The sequence below is a fragment of the Eschrichtius robustus genome, chromosome X (genome assembly GCF_028021215.1).
Source record: "Eschrichtius robustus isolate mEscRob2 chromosome X, mEscRob2.pri, whole genome shotgun sequence".
NCBI lineage: Eukaryota > Metazoa > Chordata > Mammalia > Artiodactyla > Eschrichtiidae > Eschrichtius > Eschrichtius robustus.
Genome location: NC_090845.1, coordinates 50,312,166 through 50,327,517, shown reverse-complemented (window position 1 = coordinate 50,327,517; position 15,352 = coordinate 50,312,166). Strand labels below are relative to the sequence as shown.

The following is a 15,352-nucleotide window of genomic DNA, read 5'->3' as shown; positions in this document are numbered from 1 at the left end:
CCCCAGCTCTTGTCTGTGAGACAGAAACCTAATAATAACAATGGAGCTCCGTGCATCCTCCCAGCTGTGTTAGGTGCTAAAGTGGTGGAAGAGTCCTGGGGCCTCTGCCTTGCGGCGACCAGTCCCAGGTAAAGTTTATTTCCAGAACTATGCGGTTATGGCAACATCAGAGGTGTGGAAGGTCACAAAGGAGTTCTAGGGAGCCTGAAGAAAGAGGAGGGTGGTATCATTGGGGCCTGGAGCTGGCAGAGGAGGCCCAATGCCTATGGAAGCCCCCTTAGCTCCATCCCTGTGGATTGAACCCTAATCCAGGCTTCAGTACACCATCTCCCCTGTTCATACCCCAGAAGAGATTTAATTCTTTCCCTTCACTGCTCATGGACATTCCAGAGCTGATTAATGCCCCCAAAGAGAGTCTCAACTGCCCGGGCTGGTCTTTGAACCCTTTCTTCAAATCTGGCCCCAACGTACGCTTATTCATCTGGTCCCTTTTGGGGACCCCCTCTTCTACAGTTTTGTGCTGTATGATTGGCCCTCTGGTAGAGACAGAGAAAGCTGGGGTCAGGTCCCAGATTTAGAGGCCACCTCAGTCCTTCCCCATTCTCATCTTGCTACCACCAGTCCTGCCTCTACCAAGACATCCAACTACCCACCCAGGAAATCTCTCTCAGGACTCTGCTGGGCAAATGCTAGGCACTGCAGGCATGCTCATGGTGTCTATGTGCTTTTCCCCAGATGAAGGTGGGGCACTCACCGTAAGCCACAGGTGTAAGTTTGAGCACTGTGTGCAGAGGGCACCTGAGATACGGCAGCTCATCTAGAAAGGAGGAGAGAGCAGCCCTCAGAGACAGGGTGCTGGGGAAGGCACCACCTCCCCAGGCCTCCAGGCTTGCAGCACTCTCCCCTTCCACCCCCTTCCCCATGGTTGTCTTCACCTGGGCCCTACTCCCCCACACTCTGCAGAGACAGTGCTGAGAGCAGGGTGGGGAGGGAGGAAGAGAGCAGAGAGGCGGCCTCAGGAGCAGGGAGAAAAGAGGGCCCTGGGGATCACGGACAGACCCTGGGTCCCCCAGAAGCTGAGGATGGTCACCTCGGAGGTGGCCGACCTCCTCACCCACAGGGCAAACATAAGACCAAGGCAGGCCTCCCTCCCGGCCCCAACCTCAGCCCTTCCACGGGCTCCCCCACCACAAAGGCCCACAACAGGTCTCAGCAAGTGTTTTCTGAGGCCCTACTATGCGCCGGGGCCTTGGCTGAGGTGTGCGTGCACCTTGGCAACTCCCACAGCTTTCTCCCCAGCCCAGGCCTGTGCCCTTTGACTCCTGGGACACTTGTCGATGGACAAGCATTCACCAATTTACTTGTTTCCAGTTACTGAGGATTATGTATAAAGTGGTTCTGAATATTCGCATGCCACTACTCGTATGGCCTTGATGACATTCACCAGACAGCCCTGATGGGAGGTGATGATCAGGCCCATTCCATGGATGAGGACACTGAGGCTCTGAGAGGGAGGACACTTGCCCCACGTCCCACAGCCAGGAAGTGGCAGTGCTGGGACTCGAGCCCAGGATGTTTTGAGGCCAAATGTGTGCTCTGCCCACTGCAGTCTGCTGCCACTGCCTTCGAGGGGCTCACAGTGTTGTGGGGTGACACCCCCACCTCACTCCTCTCTGCAGACACCCACCCTCCTGACCACTCAGGCAACCTATACAGCTCCCCATCTCCCTTCATTGAGCCAGAACCCCACCCCTCACGGCCTCCCTGCCCCTGAGGTTCACCCTAGGCTTTTAAGGCCTGCCACTGCCCACTCAGCCTCCTGACACATAAGATTTGGCAATTTCCTGGGCAACCAGTCTGCTCCTCCTCCTTGCTTTTGTCACCATCATCTTCAGGTGCTGGGCCCAGTGCTTTTGGTGCACTATCTCATTCCACCCTCACTGATACTCTGCGGGAGTTACTGTTCCTCACTGCACACATGACAAAACAGACTCAGAGAAGGGAAGCGACTTGCCTGAGGTCTCTGACCCAGCTCTGCCGCTGCCTGGACAAGTGACCTCAGCCTTGTCTTTTCTCTTTCTGGTCCCCGAAGTTCCTATCTTTCATAGCACAGGATTGGACCCAGCTCTGAGGTCTTATGGGTCTGAGTTCTCAGTCACACCATCTCTCTGGGTCTCAGTTTCCTCACCTGAGTGATAGGGGCAAGAGCATGTGCCCAGCCCTGCCTGGCCCAGCTCTTAGGACAGCTGTGAGAAGCTGGCATGACCTGTGCATGAAAGTGGGTAGTAAGTGGGTAAAGCAGTGTGCAAACGAGAGATGCATGTGTTTCCCATGCACCTCACATGTGTCTGAAGTGAAGGGCCTCTGGAATGCACCTGAGATTGGTACCTCTCCCTGCCCCCACTGAGCCCTGTGATCTTGGGCAATTCCTCCATCCCTCAGAGCTTCCATTTCCTCTTCTGCACAGTTGGGGTTACAGGGCTGGCCTCACAGTTTCAAAAATAGTACTGAGCAGTAGAGATGTGGACAGTATCAGAAATCTAGCAGCACCACCCCAACCCCTGTCATCTTTTTTCCATTGAAGAGATTGAGGACCAAGCAGAGGAAATTACTTGTCCAATGTCAAGTTTTCAAGTCCCAAGTGTTCCAATTCTAGATGACTCCATATTACAAGTGCCCTTTGTTTGGAAGCTAGCGTCATAGAGAAGATCCAAGTCTGCAGGATATTGTACACTTCAAATATGACTTTGCATTGTCCTCACACTCCCTCCCTCCAGTATCCTGGAGATGTCAATGCTTCAGCATCCATGTCAGAAATGGACTCTCCCACCTGAAGGTGACACAACAGTCCCTTGCCAGGCCAGCTGCCTTAGTTTGCATTTCAGTATTTGTAGTCAGTGTAGATACTCGGTAAATTAAAATACCTAGATGTTTTTCTCCCACCTGAAGGTGACACAACAGTCCCTTGCCAGGCCAGCTGCCTTAGTTTGCATTTCAGTATTTGTAGTCAGTGTAGATACTCGGTAAATTAAAATACCTAGATGTTTTTTATAAAAAGAAATTATCATTTAAAAATTGTAAATGAAAACATCAATATCTTGGGGAAATCATCCCTATAGCAAAGACAGAAACCTATAATCAAAATCAAGCGGCCACAAGAGGTCCCATTCCACCTGAGAACAGCATGCCGCAGACAAATACTGGCTCAGCTTTTTCAGGTTGAGGCAGACTGTTAAGATTGTCTTTGAAAATGTTATCTCAGAATAACACTAATATTAATAATAGCAGCTAACACTTACATGGCCCATACTTTGTGTCATGAACTGTTCTAAGCTATTTATGTTACATATGTTCATTTATTTAAACTTCATCATTATTCTCCCCATTTTACAGATAAGGAAACTGAGAACAGAGAGGTTAAAGTAATTTGCCAAAGGTATCATGTGACAGAGCAAGAACTTGAACACATGCACCCTCGTTCTAGATCCTGTGCTCTTAACTATTAAGATATAAACCACCAATTTCTGGTGTTAGGGTCTCAACGCACATGCAGCTCCCGTGCCAGGAACAGAGAGAACAGTGGTACCTGAGCTCTTGTCCAGGAAGTAGGCCAGGAGGCACCGCATGACAGCCTGGTGGCAGATCACCAATACATTTTCCTGCCGTTCTAGCTCCATTATAACTGGCTCCAGACGCTGGACCAGATCCTCATAGGACTAAAAGGGAGAGAAACACTTGGGTAAGAAGAGGAGATGAGGCACATTTGCCCAGAGGAGAAAAACTCTACACTAGGAATCAGGAAAACTTGGTTGTGGTGCCAGTTCAGTTGTTGGTCCAGCAGTATGACCTTAGGCAACTCACTTCCTTCTCAGAGCCTTAGTTTCTCATCTATTAAATGGGGCAACCAATATAGTGGAGTAAATAACAATAACAATAATAAAATTTCCACTGAAATTCCCTAGAAAATCTGGATAAAATAAATGTCTGCACTGCTGATCTTTCAAGAAAATGAAGGAAACATTATGAATATATGGTTCCAAAATGAAGAAAAACTGGAAAAAAGAGTGATAAATGGATATAGAAGCCACAACTCCCATGAGGGCATTTGCCAATCACAGTATCCAAGGGCTTTGAGCTTTTAAAACCTTTTAAAACACGAGACAAGGCCTTAGGTGTATACAAGGTGGGGATTTGGGACTGAGATTCTCACAAAAATCTGAGACCTTCAAAGGACTACATCCTCAGCAAAAGTATAAACTAAAAAATATATCCACAGGCAAAGGGAAACAGTAAGAAAATATATCTGTCTCTGCCTGACTCTTGGTGGAAAAAATTAGGAAAAGCCTCCTGTAAGAATGTATAACCACAAGCCTATCCTCAGGTAGATTTGTGGTTCAGAGTTATACTACTTATGTGTTTTAGAAAATGCTAAGCTGAGAGTTTAATAAAAAGTGATTTCAAGTCATTAGCTGCCAAGAGTGTCTGGAAGAAGCAAATGGAAATTCTCTCTGGATTCTCTCAACTCAGACTGCATGAGATTCCCACGGATAAATTTTCATCAAACTGAAGCTCACATAACATGCAAGGAAAATAAGCTATCATGAGTAAAAATAAGCAGAAACAACAAGAACCCTAACAACTTAAGATAAAGGATCCACAATATAAAATGAATATGCTTGAGATTTTGAAAGAAATAAAAGATTGAATCAAAAATGTAAGGAAGAAATAAGTTGCTATTGAATATATGATCTAGATTTGAAAAAGAACTAAGTAGAATTTCTATAAATGAAAGGTATAGTCATTAAAATGGAAAACTCAATGCATAGAGTAAACAGCAGATTAGATACAATTTAAGAAATACTGTTCTGGAAGATAGAGCTGAAGAAATTACTCAGAATGTAGCAAAGAGATTGAAAATAAGAAGAAGTTAGGAGACATAAAGGATAGAGACAGGACTAGCACACATCTAATTGCATTTCAAGGAGATAATAGAGAAAATATGAGCGAGGAATAGTTAAAGTTATAATGTCTGGGAATTTTCTAGAATTGATGAAGAATCCTAGTCCTCAGATTCAGGAAGTCCAATTAACCCCAAGCAAGATAAATGAAAAGAAATTAATATTTAGACATATCAGAGTGGAACTTAAAAGCAATAGAGACCCAAAGACCCTAAAAGCAGCCAGAGAGAAAAGAAATGACAATTAGACTTGCAGGAGACTTCTTAACCATGTTAGAAGCCAGAAGACAGTGGGAATAATTTCTCCAAAGTGCCGAGAGAAAACTGTCATCCTAGAGTTTTATACCTTGCCAAAATACCATCTAGGATTAAGGACCATCCCTCCCAAAGACATTTTTAGACAAAAAGAAAGGTGAGTCTACTACCAACAGATCCTCCTAAAGAAACTTCTAAAGGAAGATAGACATTGAACCCAGAAGGAAAACTTGAGCTGTAAGGAGAAAGAATGATCAAGGGAATTGGTAAATATGTGGTTAAATCTAAATAAACACTGACTGTATACAATATTATTTTTTAGCTAATAAGAATTATATTTTAATTGGATAAGTGATTTTACCCCTTTTCCACTATATAAAATCCATCTAGAACAGTATGGAGGTTCCTTAAAAACTAAAAATAGAACAGTCATATGATCCAGCAATCCCACTCGTAGGCATATATCCAGAGAAAACCATAATTCTAAAAGATATATGCACCTAATGTTCACTGCAGCACTATTTATAATAGCCAAGACATGGAAGCAAGCTAAATGTCCATCAACAGATGAATGGATAAAGAAGATGTGGTATACATATATGATGAACTATTACTCAGCCATAAAAAAGAATGAAATAATGTCATTTGCAGCAACATGGACACTTCACTTCACTTACCATATTAAGTGAAGTAAGTCAGAGAAAGACAAATATCATATGATATCACACATATGTGGAATCTCATTTTTAAAAAATGATACAAATGAACTTATTTACAAAACAGAAACAGACCTACAGATATCAAAAACAAACTTATGGTTACCAAAGGGGAAAACTGGGGGGGGGGGGGGGAGAATAAATCAGGAGCTTGGGATTAACAGACACACACTACTATATATAAGATAGATAACCAACAAGGACCAACTGTATAACACAGGGAACTCTACTCAATATTATGTGATAACCTTTATGAGAAAAGAATCTGAAAAAGAATGAATATATGTATATGTATAACTGAATCACTTTGCTGTATACCTGAAAGTAATACAACATTGTAAATCAACTATAATCCAACAAAATTTTTAAAAAAGAAAAAAATCCATCTATGTGGGTACAAAGTTTATTACTCGTTTGGAAGTAGCTCTATTTTGTCTAGCATTTATAATAATTCTACTCTGGTAATATTGATTTAACTTAAAAAATATAATATGTTGATATTATAGGAACAAATAGTGATATATTCTGATAGATTGTTGTAAATTGAAGTGCTTCAGTAAGCATTAATTCAGTCAACATCTACTTAGTAAGTTGTGCTTACAATAATAAATTTATTAATAACAATAATAATTCATTTGGGGGATAAGACACAAGTTTGAAGTAAAATACAAAACAACAATTAACATGTAAGTTAAGAGAGGGAGTGACCAGAGTTGTAACATTTTTATATCGTTTTAGGGGGTGGGTGGAGATATTGATTTTTAGATTTTGTCAATCACACATATTAAAATGTTAAGAGTAACTCTAAAAGAATGGAAAGAGATTGTGTAAGTCAAATATAGATGTAAAAACTCTATCAATTCTAAAGAAGGGAGGAAAAGAGAAAAGATAAACTAAGCCTAGAGAGCTCAAAATAAGAGAATAGAAAGAAGTTCAAATAAATCAGTAATTACAATAAAAGTAAGTGTACCAAATTTACCATTCAAAAGACATACGTTTTCAGTTTTTATTAAAACCAATAAAAGCCAACTATACGCTGTCTATAAGAAACAAAACAAAAATACACAGAGAAGTTGAAAGTAAATGACTAAAGATGAACTAGGCAAATACTGACCAGAAGAAATCTTATATAGCTATATAAATATCATATAAAATACACTTTTAGGCAAAAAGCATTATTAGCGGGAAAGAGGCTTGCTCACTATGTAATAATAAAATATACAATTCACTAAGGAGATATAATTGCTTTAAATTTGTATGCCTCTAACAACATAGCTTCAAAATATATAAAGGAAAATGAGGGCAAAGTCAGACTGACTTCATAATGTCATTTTTGAGGATGAAAATACAAATGTGAAAGTGCTTTGTAACACAGGATATCTATTGTTTCTTCTTCTCTGATATCCTGCTTTCTGATAATTGTTCCCTGGGATCTGTATCAGAAATGGAGTATGACTAATAAATATTCTAACATGTGGAACTGGCTAAATGGAGACTGGGTTGAAAACAACGAGGATTTACCTCACATGGGAATAGTGAATTGATAGTCTGGTTCATGTGGTGGCAAAGAAGTTGGATAAACCGTTAGCCATTGTCCCTTGGGACTCCAACCCACAGTCCAGAGAGGCTGGAGCTTTAGGCAACTTGGCAATAAAATGTCAGGAAATTAGAGTATATTGAACTATTTCAAATACCTTTAGTGTAAGGATATCAAAGACAAAGTCTAGGACAAAGTGAGCCCTCCTGAAAGAAGACAGGAAAATAATCAGGCAAATGTGTAGCTTTTAAAAAAAGAGGAATCTGTTGCCTATAGCTAAGAATGAGACAGCCAAGGGCCAGATAATCATGTGCCTTGTGGGATGGAAGATGCTGCAAAATTTGCTTTACCCTGTTTTTAAAGCTGTCTGGGAAAATATGGAATCCTGGTAGTTGGAATAGAGATACTGGGGAGGAGTCCTAAGAGTCTGGCCACCCCTCCAAACCTTACCTCTCCCTTGGGATAGCGGTAGCGATATTTATCTTGGTCTCGTAGTGCAAATTCTTCAGGGTAGTGTTCTTGGATTTCTTCGTAGGTCATCTCCTCACAGACACCCTGAGAAAAATTATTTGGGAACAAAAGTATTCACAAGTTGAAATCCCCACAGCCTTTACCATAGTTCTGAAGCCAATGATTGTGGAACGTCAGCACACAAGCACCTGGGTTTCTGTGAACACAGCTCTAGGTCTGCGTCTGTTGTCAATGTATGTGTGTATGTATGCACAAGGTGTGTAGCTGTGTGGATGTGAGAATGAGTGCATGTGTATAGGTGTGTTCAGGCTGAGTGTATGGTGGGTATCTGTGGTGTTTCTCTATGGTTGTCCCAATAGGTTTATAGGTGTACATTGTATATATGAGTGTGTATTTTTATAAATTTGTGGGGATTTGTGACTGTGTTTATCTGTGTGTGTGCAGCATGCTTATGGTGTGTAGTTGTGGTATGTTTAAGGTCCTATGCTGTTGGTTGTGTATTTGTCTCAGCATATGTATAGTGTATTGGTGTGAGTGTGTGTGTATACAGACTGTCTGATCATCTAAGAATGTGCCTGCATGGGTGTCTCTGTGGTCTGTCTCTCCATGTGGGTCTCAGTGTGTCTGTGGTATGTGTATCTGTGAGTGTGTATGTCCCTGATTATATGTGTGAGTATCTGTGTACCTATGTCTGAGGTCTGCGTGAATCTGTGGTAATATGATTGAGGTTATGTGTCTGTACTGTTTATATGTCCCCGGTATGCCTCTATGTGTCTATGTGATGTAGATATATGCAAAGACTACATGTGTGTCTACGGTGAGTGTGATATGTATCTCTAGGTGTGTCTCTCTGTAAGTGTGTATGTGTGTGCATTAGTGGTGCAAATATGATTGGTAGATGCATCTGAGAGGGAACCTGTGTTTGACTACTGGGTCCATGTGTCTGTGAAGTGCAGGTCTGTGAGTGTAAACATACCTATGGTGGATGTCTGTGACTGTGTAGGCAGGCGCATGTATGTGCACACATCCACAGCAGTGCTTTCTTGTGTTATAGCATTTCCCATCCCTCCTGCCCACACCTCTGCTCCAGGACCTCTGGCAGATAAAGAAACAGGTATCCACAGACTTCTCAGAAGGCAAGAATTAGTAAATTCCTAACAGTTTCAGAGTGGTCCTTGGGGAGATACACTCTCCACACCCAAAGAAGGAATCAAGGGCTCAGAGAATGAGTTCCCACTGAGAAATCCACAGAAGTGAGGTGGCTGCTGGTAGAGGTGGGAAGTGATGTTGGGTTTGTAAGATTTCCTTCTGGTTGTGTAGATTCCAAGTAGACCTTCCTGTAGGGGAGCAATGTGCTCTGGTTGTTGTCTTTTGAGCCGTCAACCAAGCTTCCCTTAGGGTTTAGGTTCACCCCTGCCCCAACCTACAAGAAGACAGGCAGTGTCAAACCTGCAACTGACACTGTCCATAGGAGAAAGTACACCCTGTATATACACAAGGTCCTTCCAGATTGGCTTTGACTTTCTATTCTGAAGCATGCTGGGAGCCTGTTGCCTGTGGAAGTGGCCACTGACTCTTTATTGACTTAAGGAAAATTGCTTAACTTCTCTGAATTTTATTTTCCTCATCTGCAAAATAAGGATAATTATAACTACCTCACAACAGTAGTTTGAATATTAGAGATAATATATGTAAAAGAGACTAGTACAGAATGTACAAGGCACATTTTGAAAACTCAATCAATGGAATATATTATTATATTAATTAATATTATTTTGACTATATAGCAATTTAAATAGATTAATTTAATCTAATATTATTAGATTAATATATCTAATTATTAATATATTACTGAATGGAAAAGCAACCAGAAAATTAGACATCATTCTAAATTCTTCCTTCTTCCTTACCCATCCCCTCATAGCTAATTTCTGAGATTCTACCTCTTAAATTTCTCTCAGATCTATTCCGTTTTCTTCCCTCTCCATCTCCACTGCTATGACCTTAGTAGTTCTATACACACACACACACACACACAGAATTCCCTCTTTGCTTATGCTGCTTTCTCTGCGTGACATACTATCCCTGATCCTCTCTATCTGGCTCACTGTTACTCACCCCTTAGGTTTTAGCTAGGCATCACTTCCTCTAGGCAGATCATGGCTGGGTCAGATGCCTTGCCCCAACATCTGTGTGCCCACATTCTAACTCATCAGAGCCTGTATCACACACGCTATTTTGCATTCCTCTGTCTACCCTGTTTTTTCCTGAAAACCCAGTGAAGACAGGAACCAGTCTCTGTCTCCAGCACTACTCCAGAGCCTGAAATGGAGTAGGTATCCAATAAATGTTTACACCACATGTGGGCCAGAAACAAACAATAACTGAACAATTATGATGAACTGTTGCTTGCATGTATTTTATAACAAATATATGTGATATGTATAACAATGCTGTATATCCCTTTTCTAAATATGTGTGTCTCTGTACATCTACAGTTAAGCATATATGTATTATGTATACACAAACATACTTCTCTGTATTTATCTAGCAGGAAATCAGGTTAACCTACCTACACACAAGTTATCTACATCTGTGGTGAAGCTTTTACTTTAGTGTCTAACCTGAGATCAGTGTACCTATAGTGCAGGTGAGACAATGGAGAGGAAACACCTCCTCAAAAAGCTCATGGAAAAACCTGACTCTAAAGAGAGACTGCCATGTCACGAGGGTCAGGTGAAATATTTACCAAATTTTTCTTCTTCATTTCATCTCCAATATACATATTGGACATCACACCCTCACCTCTTGCCTAGACTAATGCAGCCATCTCCATACTGGTATGCATTCTCATTCTGGCCTTCTTCTCACCTAGTCTCCACACATGACCAGAGTGGTCTTTTTTTTTAAGAAAATGTGAATCACATTCAGGCCACTCTTCCTTGACTTAGACCACATCAATGGCTTCCCATTTTTAGGGCAGCATCCAAATCCCTCAACATGGACTATAAAGCCCTATAAGCTGTCTTCCTTTCCAACCTCATCTCCCTTCTCTCCAGACCTCACACTCATTGTCCCAGACTCTCTGCTATTTTTCCTCAGTTCCCTAAACATGTCATGCTCTCTTCTCACCTCTGGGCTTTCACATGAACTGTTCCCTATTTCTCGAATTAAAATTATTCCCTCACCCCAGCCCATTTTGCCTGCTTCTTGTCTCATCTCCAGCTTCCTCTAGGAAGCTTTCCTTCTAAATCTTCCACCACTGTCTTGTCAAGAGTACCCTCACCTTCTGAGACTCTATAGTCCCTTGTACTTCCCCTCTCACAAACTTTTGTCACATGCAATGCAATGTCTTATTCACAGTCTGCCTTTGGGCTCCATGAGAGTAAATACCTTGTCTGTTCTGGCCTTCACTGGATCCCCAAGACACAGAACAGTGTTTAGCGTAAGAAATGTTTGTTGAATTAATTAGGTTCCCCATATGAGCCAGAGTAGAGGCAATCCAGGGGATAAGCCTAGAGTCAAGCCTCACCACCCACCAGGAAATCCATCCCCCTCCATCTCACCGCATCAATCTCATTCAGGGCCTTCCACTGCTCATAGGGAACACCCAGGGCTTCAGCTGTCTGGATAGTCCTCTTCATGTGGCTGGTCCACACCTTCAGGGAGCTGATGCCCTGGGACTGAATGAAGTTGGCCAGGGCATAGGCATACTGGGGAGTAGGGGTGCAAAGGAGGAGAGCAGGGGAGAAAGAGAGATGAAAGAAGACAGGGTGACCATGAGAAGAATTTCAGATCTGCCACAAATAATGGAGTGATGATGAACAAGCAAAAGTAGAGTTTAAATATTCCCAATTTATAAAAAGTCATACTCTTGTCCATGTGACTAAGGACCAAGGGAATAGAGAAGAATATGTGTATTTATGTGTGTATATGTGCATATGTGTGTGTGTGTGTGCTCACAGAACCCCCTACTTGATTGTTCATTCATTCAAACAACCCACCTCTAACATTTGTGGAGCCTGGGACAAAAGTACAAATGGAAGCACTCCACTCATAGTCTACTTCCCTCCTTTTCCCATTTCTGCTCCATCCTGCACTCCTAGGTGCCTTGAGTACACGTTTATGGATAATCCAGTCACAGGAACAAGTTCTGTCCATACCATATCTCCACCAATCTCCATGACACACAAACAGTAACCCCTTGGCCACCCCTTTGCCTAGGGGTGAACACTTCTGTGACGTGGCCTTTTCTCAGGTGAACAGACTCTGGGATGTGCCCGTGTAAGTAATGGAAGCAGACTCTGGGCAGGAAATTCTAGTGTTCTGGGTACTCTGAGTGTGGTCTGGAAGTGTATGGGGGTGGGATGTGGGGTACATTTCTCTTTGACCCTGTGAATTCTCATTGTTTGAGCAGGGGACCTGGTACCCAGGTTCTAAGGGCATTCAAACATTTACTGAGTGTGTGTGGCCATGTGCTGGGTACTGGGGTGTCCTGTTATTAAGACATGGCCAGTCCAGTGAGGGAAACAGTGACAGCACCAAAAGGAACCACTTTTAGGTTTGTGGGAGCCCAGATGAGCAAGTGGTACGCTTTTCTTCTGCATATAGGCATGTTATTCATCACAGATGGTGTGTGAGGAACATCTGCACAAATGTACAGATACAGGCACACATTTTTATGTACAAATATAGGCATTGTGTACACACATTCTAATTATGGATTATGAGTCAGCAGTCAGTGTGCTCTGGTGGAAGGAGTGCTGACTGGGAGACAGGCAATGGGGGTTATGCCTGTGTGGCCTGGGACATGTCCCTGGCCGTCTCTGGCCTCATATCTCCTGCCTATAAAATGCAAACAGCATTAGCTCACTCAGCCTGGTCTCTGTGAGTGTCACGTTGGATAGTGGACGGGGAGAACCCAGAGCGCTCCCTGGCACATAGTAAGTGAGAGCTACTGTGATTGGTGGTGGGTGACAGTTGATGGGAAAGTGCTTTGTAAACAATGCATGGTGCACTGTGCCCTTTATCATGAAGGTTGGGGCCAGGCGTGTGCATGTACATGCGCACACTTGTGTTCAAGGAGGCATGTTGTGTGGAGATGGCCATGTGTCCAAACTGGGTGCTAAATTGTGCAGGCAAAGCCATGGACAGCCCTAACCAAGAGACCCCTGGCTGTAGGTGGTGCCACGGGCTAGGGTGGCTCCTCCAGTGGTCTCTGACTCTGCGAGAGAGGCGAGAGTCAGAGGTCAGAGTCTACCTCGAGGGGAGGCTACCAGTCTGAAGGTAAGAAAAAATGATCCAGGAGAACCAGGCCTTCCAGTGCGATGCCTTGCCTGTGACACTGCCAGCTCTGCAGTGGGGGAGGCTGAGGAGCAAGCATGAAGGCCTGGTTTTCAGTCCTGGCTCTGTCCTTTACTGGTTGTGTGACCAGGGGCCACTCTCTGTTCCTGTGTGGGCCTCAGCCTCCTCATCCATAAATCAGTGACGGTAATGGCCACCCCACAGAGCTGTTGTGAAGATTAAATGAGGCCACACATGTGGAAGCAGATGGTGCCATGAATGTGCAGAGGTGTCCAATAAAAGAGGACACTCCCTCCCTCCTGCACCTTATTTTCCCACTTGTTCCACCCCAAGCCATCCTCCCAGCAAGAACAATAACTGTGTTAACAAGCCCAGGGACAGGGCCAAACATGGGAAAATGTGTCTCTTTAATTGGCCAGCACCCATAATGTGCAGCTCACTATTCTCAGCTACAAAGAAGAGACTCCCACCGTGAGGGTCAGAGATGGGCCAGAACTGGGGGGGGGATGGAGCCCAGGTGACCTGCCTAGGAGGGCAGGAAAGGACAGGGGGAGGGCTTCCTGGACCAGCTCATGGAGCAGGAGATGGGTCATGGAAGGGGTGGAGGAGGGAGGGCAGAAAAGAAGCGGTAACTGGTGGGGGACAAGTGCTGACCCTGTGATGACCTGTAGTGGGGGATTGGGGGAGTAGCATCAGCCCTGAGTAATGGAGGAGAAGACGGATTCAAAGGTGGGGCACTTTAAGGCAGCTATCTGTGCAAATGATGGTCACCAGCTGACAGAGGGGACAGAGGAGGACAGCCTCGGTGGGGAATCTGCACAAGCAAAAGCACAGAGTTGTGAGAAAGATGAGGGGACCAGTCAGGCAAGAGAGAGGGTGCTTATTGTAATGAGGCTGGAGGAGCAGCCAGATCTGGGAAGGCCTGGAGCACCAGGACCAAGCCATCGGATGGCAGATGCTGTTGGCACTTGGGAGCTATTCAATGGGTCAAAACTGAGTGGCTGATGGGGTGGAAGAGCAAGAGTGACCAGAACCTGCCTTTATCCTGCCACTGAGTACCCCCATCCTCAGGACCCAGGCAGCAGCCACCCCACCAAACCGCAGCCCACCTGGACCAGCTCAGCCAACACCTCTGAGTGCATGGGGCCATCCCTACCTGCTTGCCCCGAGCTGAGAGGCCAGAGTCACCTCCGATGCGGCCTCTGAGGTTGAGTTCACTCTCACCGTGCCGGCATAGGTAGATGGAGCGGGGTGTGACGTGGATGTTCATGAGATAGTAGACTGTGCGGCTCTGGATGTGGTCCTGCACTCGGTTCACCATGTAGCGTGTGCCCACGTCGAAGATCTTGATGTAGGACAGGTGGCTGGGCCAGCCCAAGCAGGAGCAAGGGCCGCTCAGGGGCTGATGGTGGAGAGGCTGATCCCAAGAGAAAGCCCCAACCACACACCCTGCCTTCAAGCCTCCTCCATAACCCAGCTCTCACCTACCTTTTCTCTAACAAGGTGCTATGCCTTGCCCTGTTCTGGGTACCTGTTCTAGAGACTTGGCTCCTGGCCACTCTGAGGAGCTCACTGCCTGCTACCATCTCCTTTTGTCTCCTTTCCTCAATCTCAGTTTGAGCCAGACTGTCTTTTTACTTTCACTCCTCACACTTCAGTCATCTAGGGTTCCCTCTTTTGTGGTTCACACTGCTGACATACTCAGAGAGAAACAGTAATCCTTTGTGTCCCTAACTGTCTCCAACATCTCACAGGCCACTTGCATTTGCTGACCATTTTGTGTGTGTGTGTGCATCTGGCAGGGGTGGGGGCTTCAAAGTGCATAAATCCTCATAACCATCCTAGGAAGCAGAGATTATTATCTCTGATAGGTGAGGAAACTGAAACACAGAGAGAGGAATTGATTTGCCTAATGTCAAACTCTCCAACCATCTCATCTATGACTCTCAGAACCTAAGTAGGAAATATCTGATGTAGCCTTGTTGTCTTGTTCCTGGCACTAGGTCCTGAGTGGCTCTAGGAGAACTTCCAAATTCTGTAGCTTAGTCTGACATTCTAGGTGCCTTCACACACTAGTCCTGCTTTGCCTCACCTCAGTGTTCCATGTCCATG

General features: G+C 44.3%; 1 protein-coding gene across 3 annotated transcripts in view; it reads right to left on the bottom strand.

The window, feature by feature from the left end:
- The window catches only part of PFKFB1 (6-phosphofructo-2-kinase/fructose-2,6-biphosphatase 1), a 61,090-nt gene that overhangs the window by 1,805 nt on the left and 43,933 nt on the right, over nt 1-15,352 (bottom strand). For all 3 annotated transcript variants that reach the window (XM_068534198.1, XM_068534196.1, XM_068534199.1), the window contains exons 8-12: nt 14,397-14,604; nt 11,503-11,649; nt 7,916-8,020; nt 3,587-3,716; nt 755-817 (exon numbers count right to left, since the gene is read on the bottom strand). In XM_068534198.1, the coding sequence (XP_068390299.1) occupies nt 755-817; nt 3,587-3,716; nt 7,916-8,020; nt 11,503-11,649; nt 14,397-14,604 (653 nt within the window). The remainder of the gene's footprint in view (nt 1-754; nt 818-3,586; nt 3,717-7,915; nt 8,021-11,502; nt 11,650-14,396; nt 14,605-15,352) is intronic.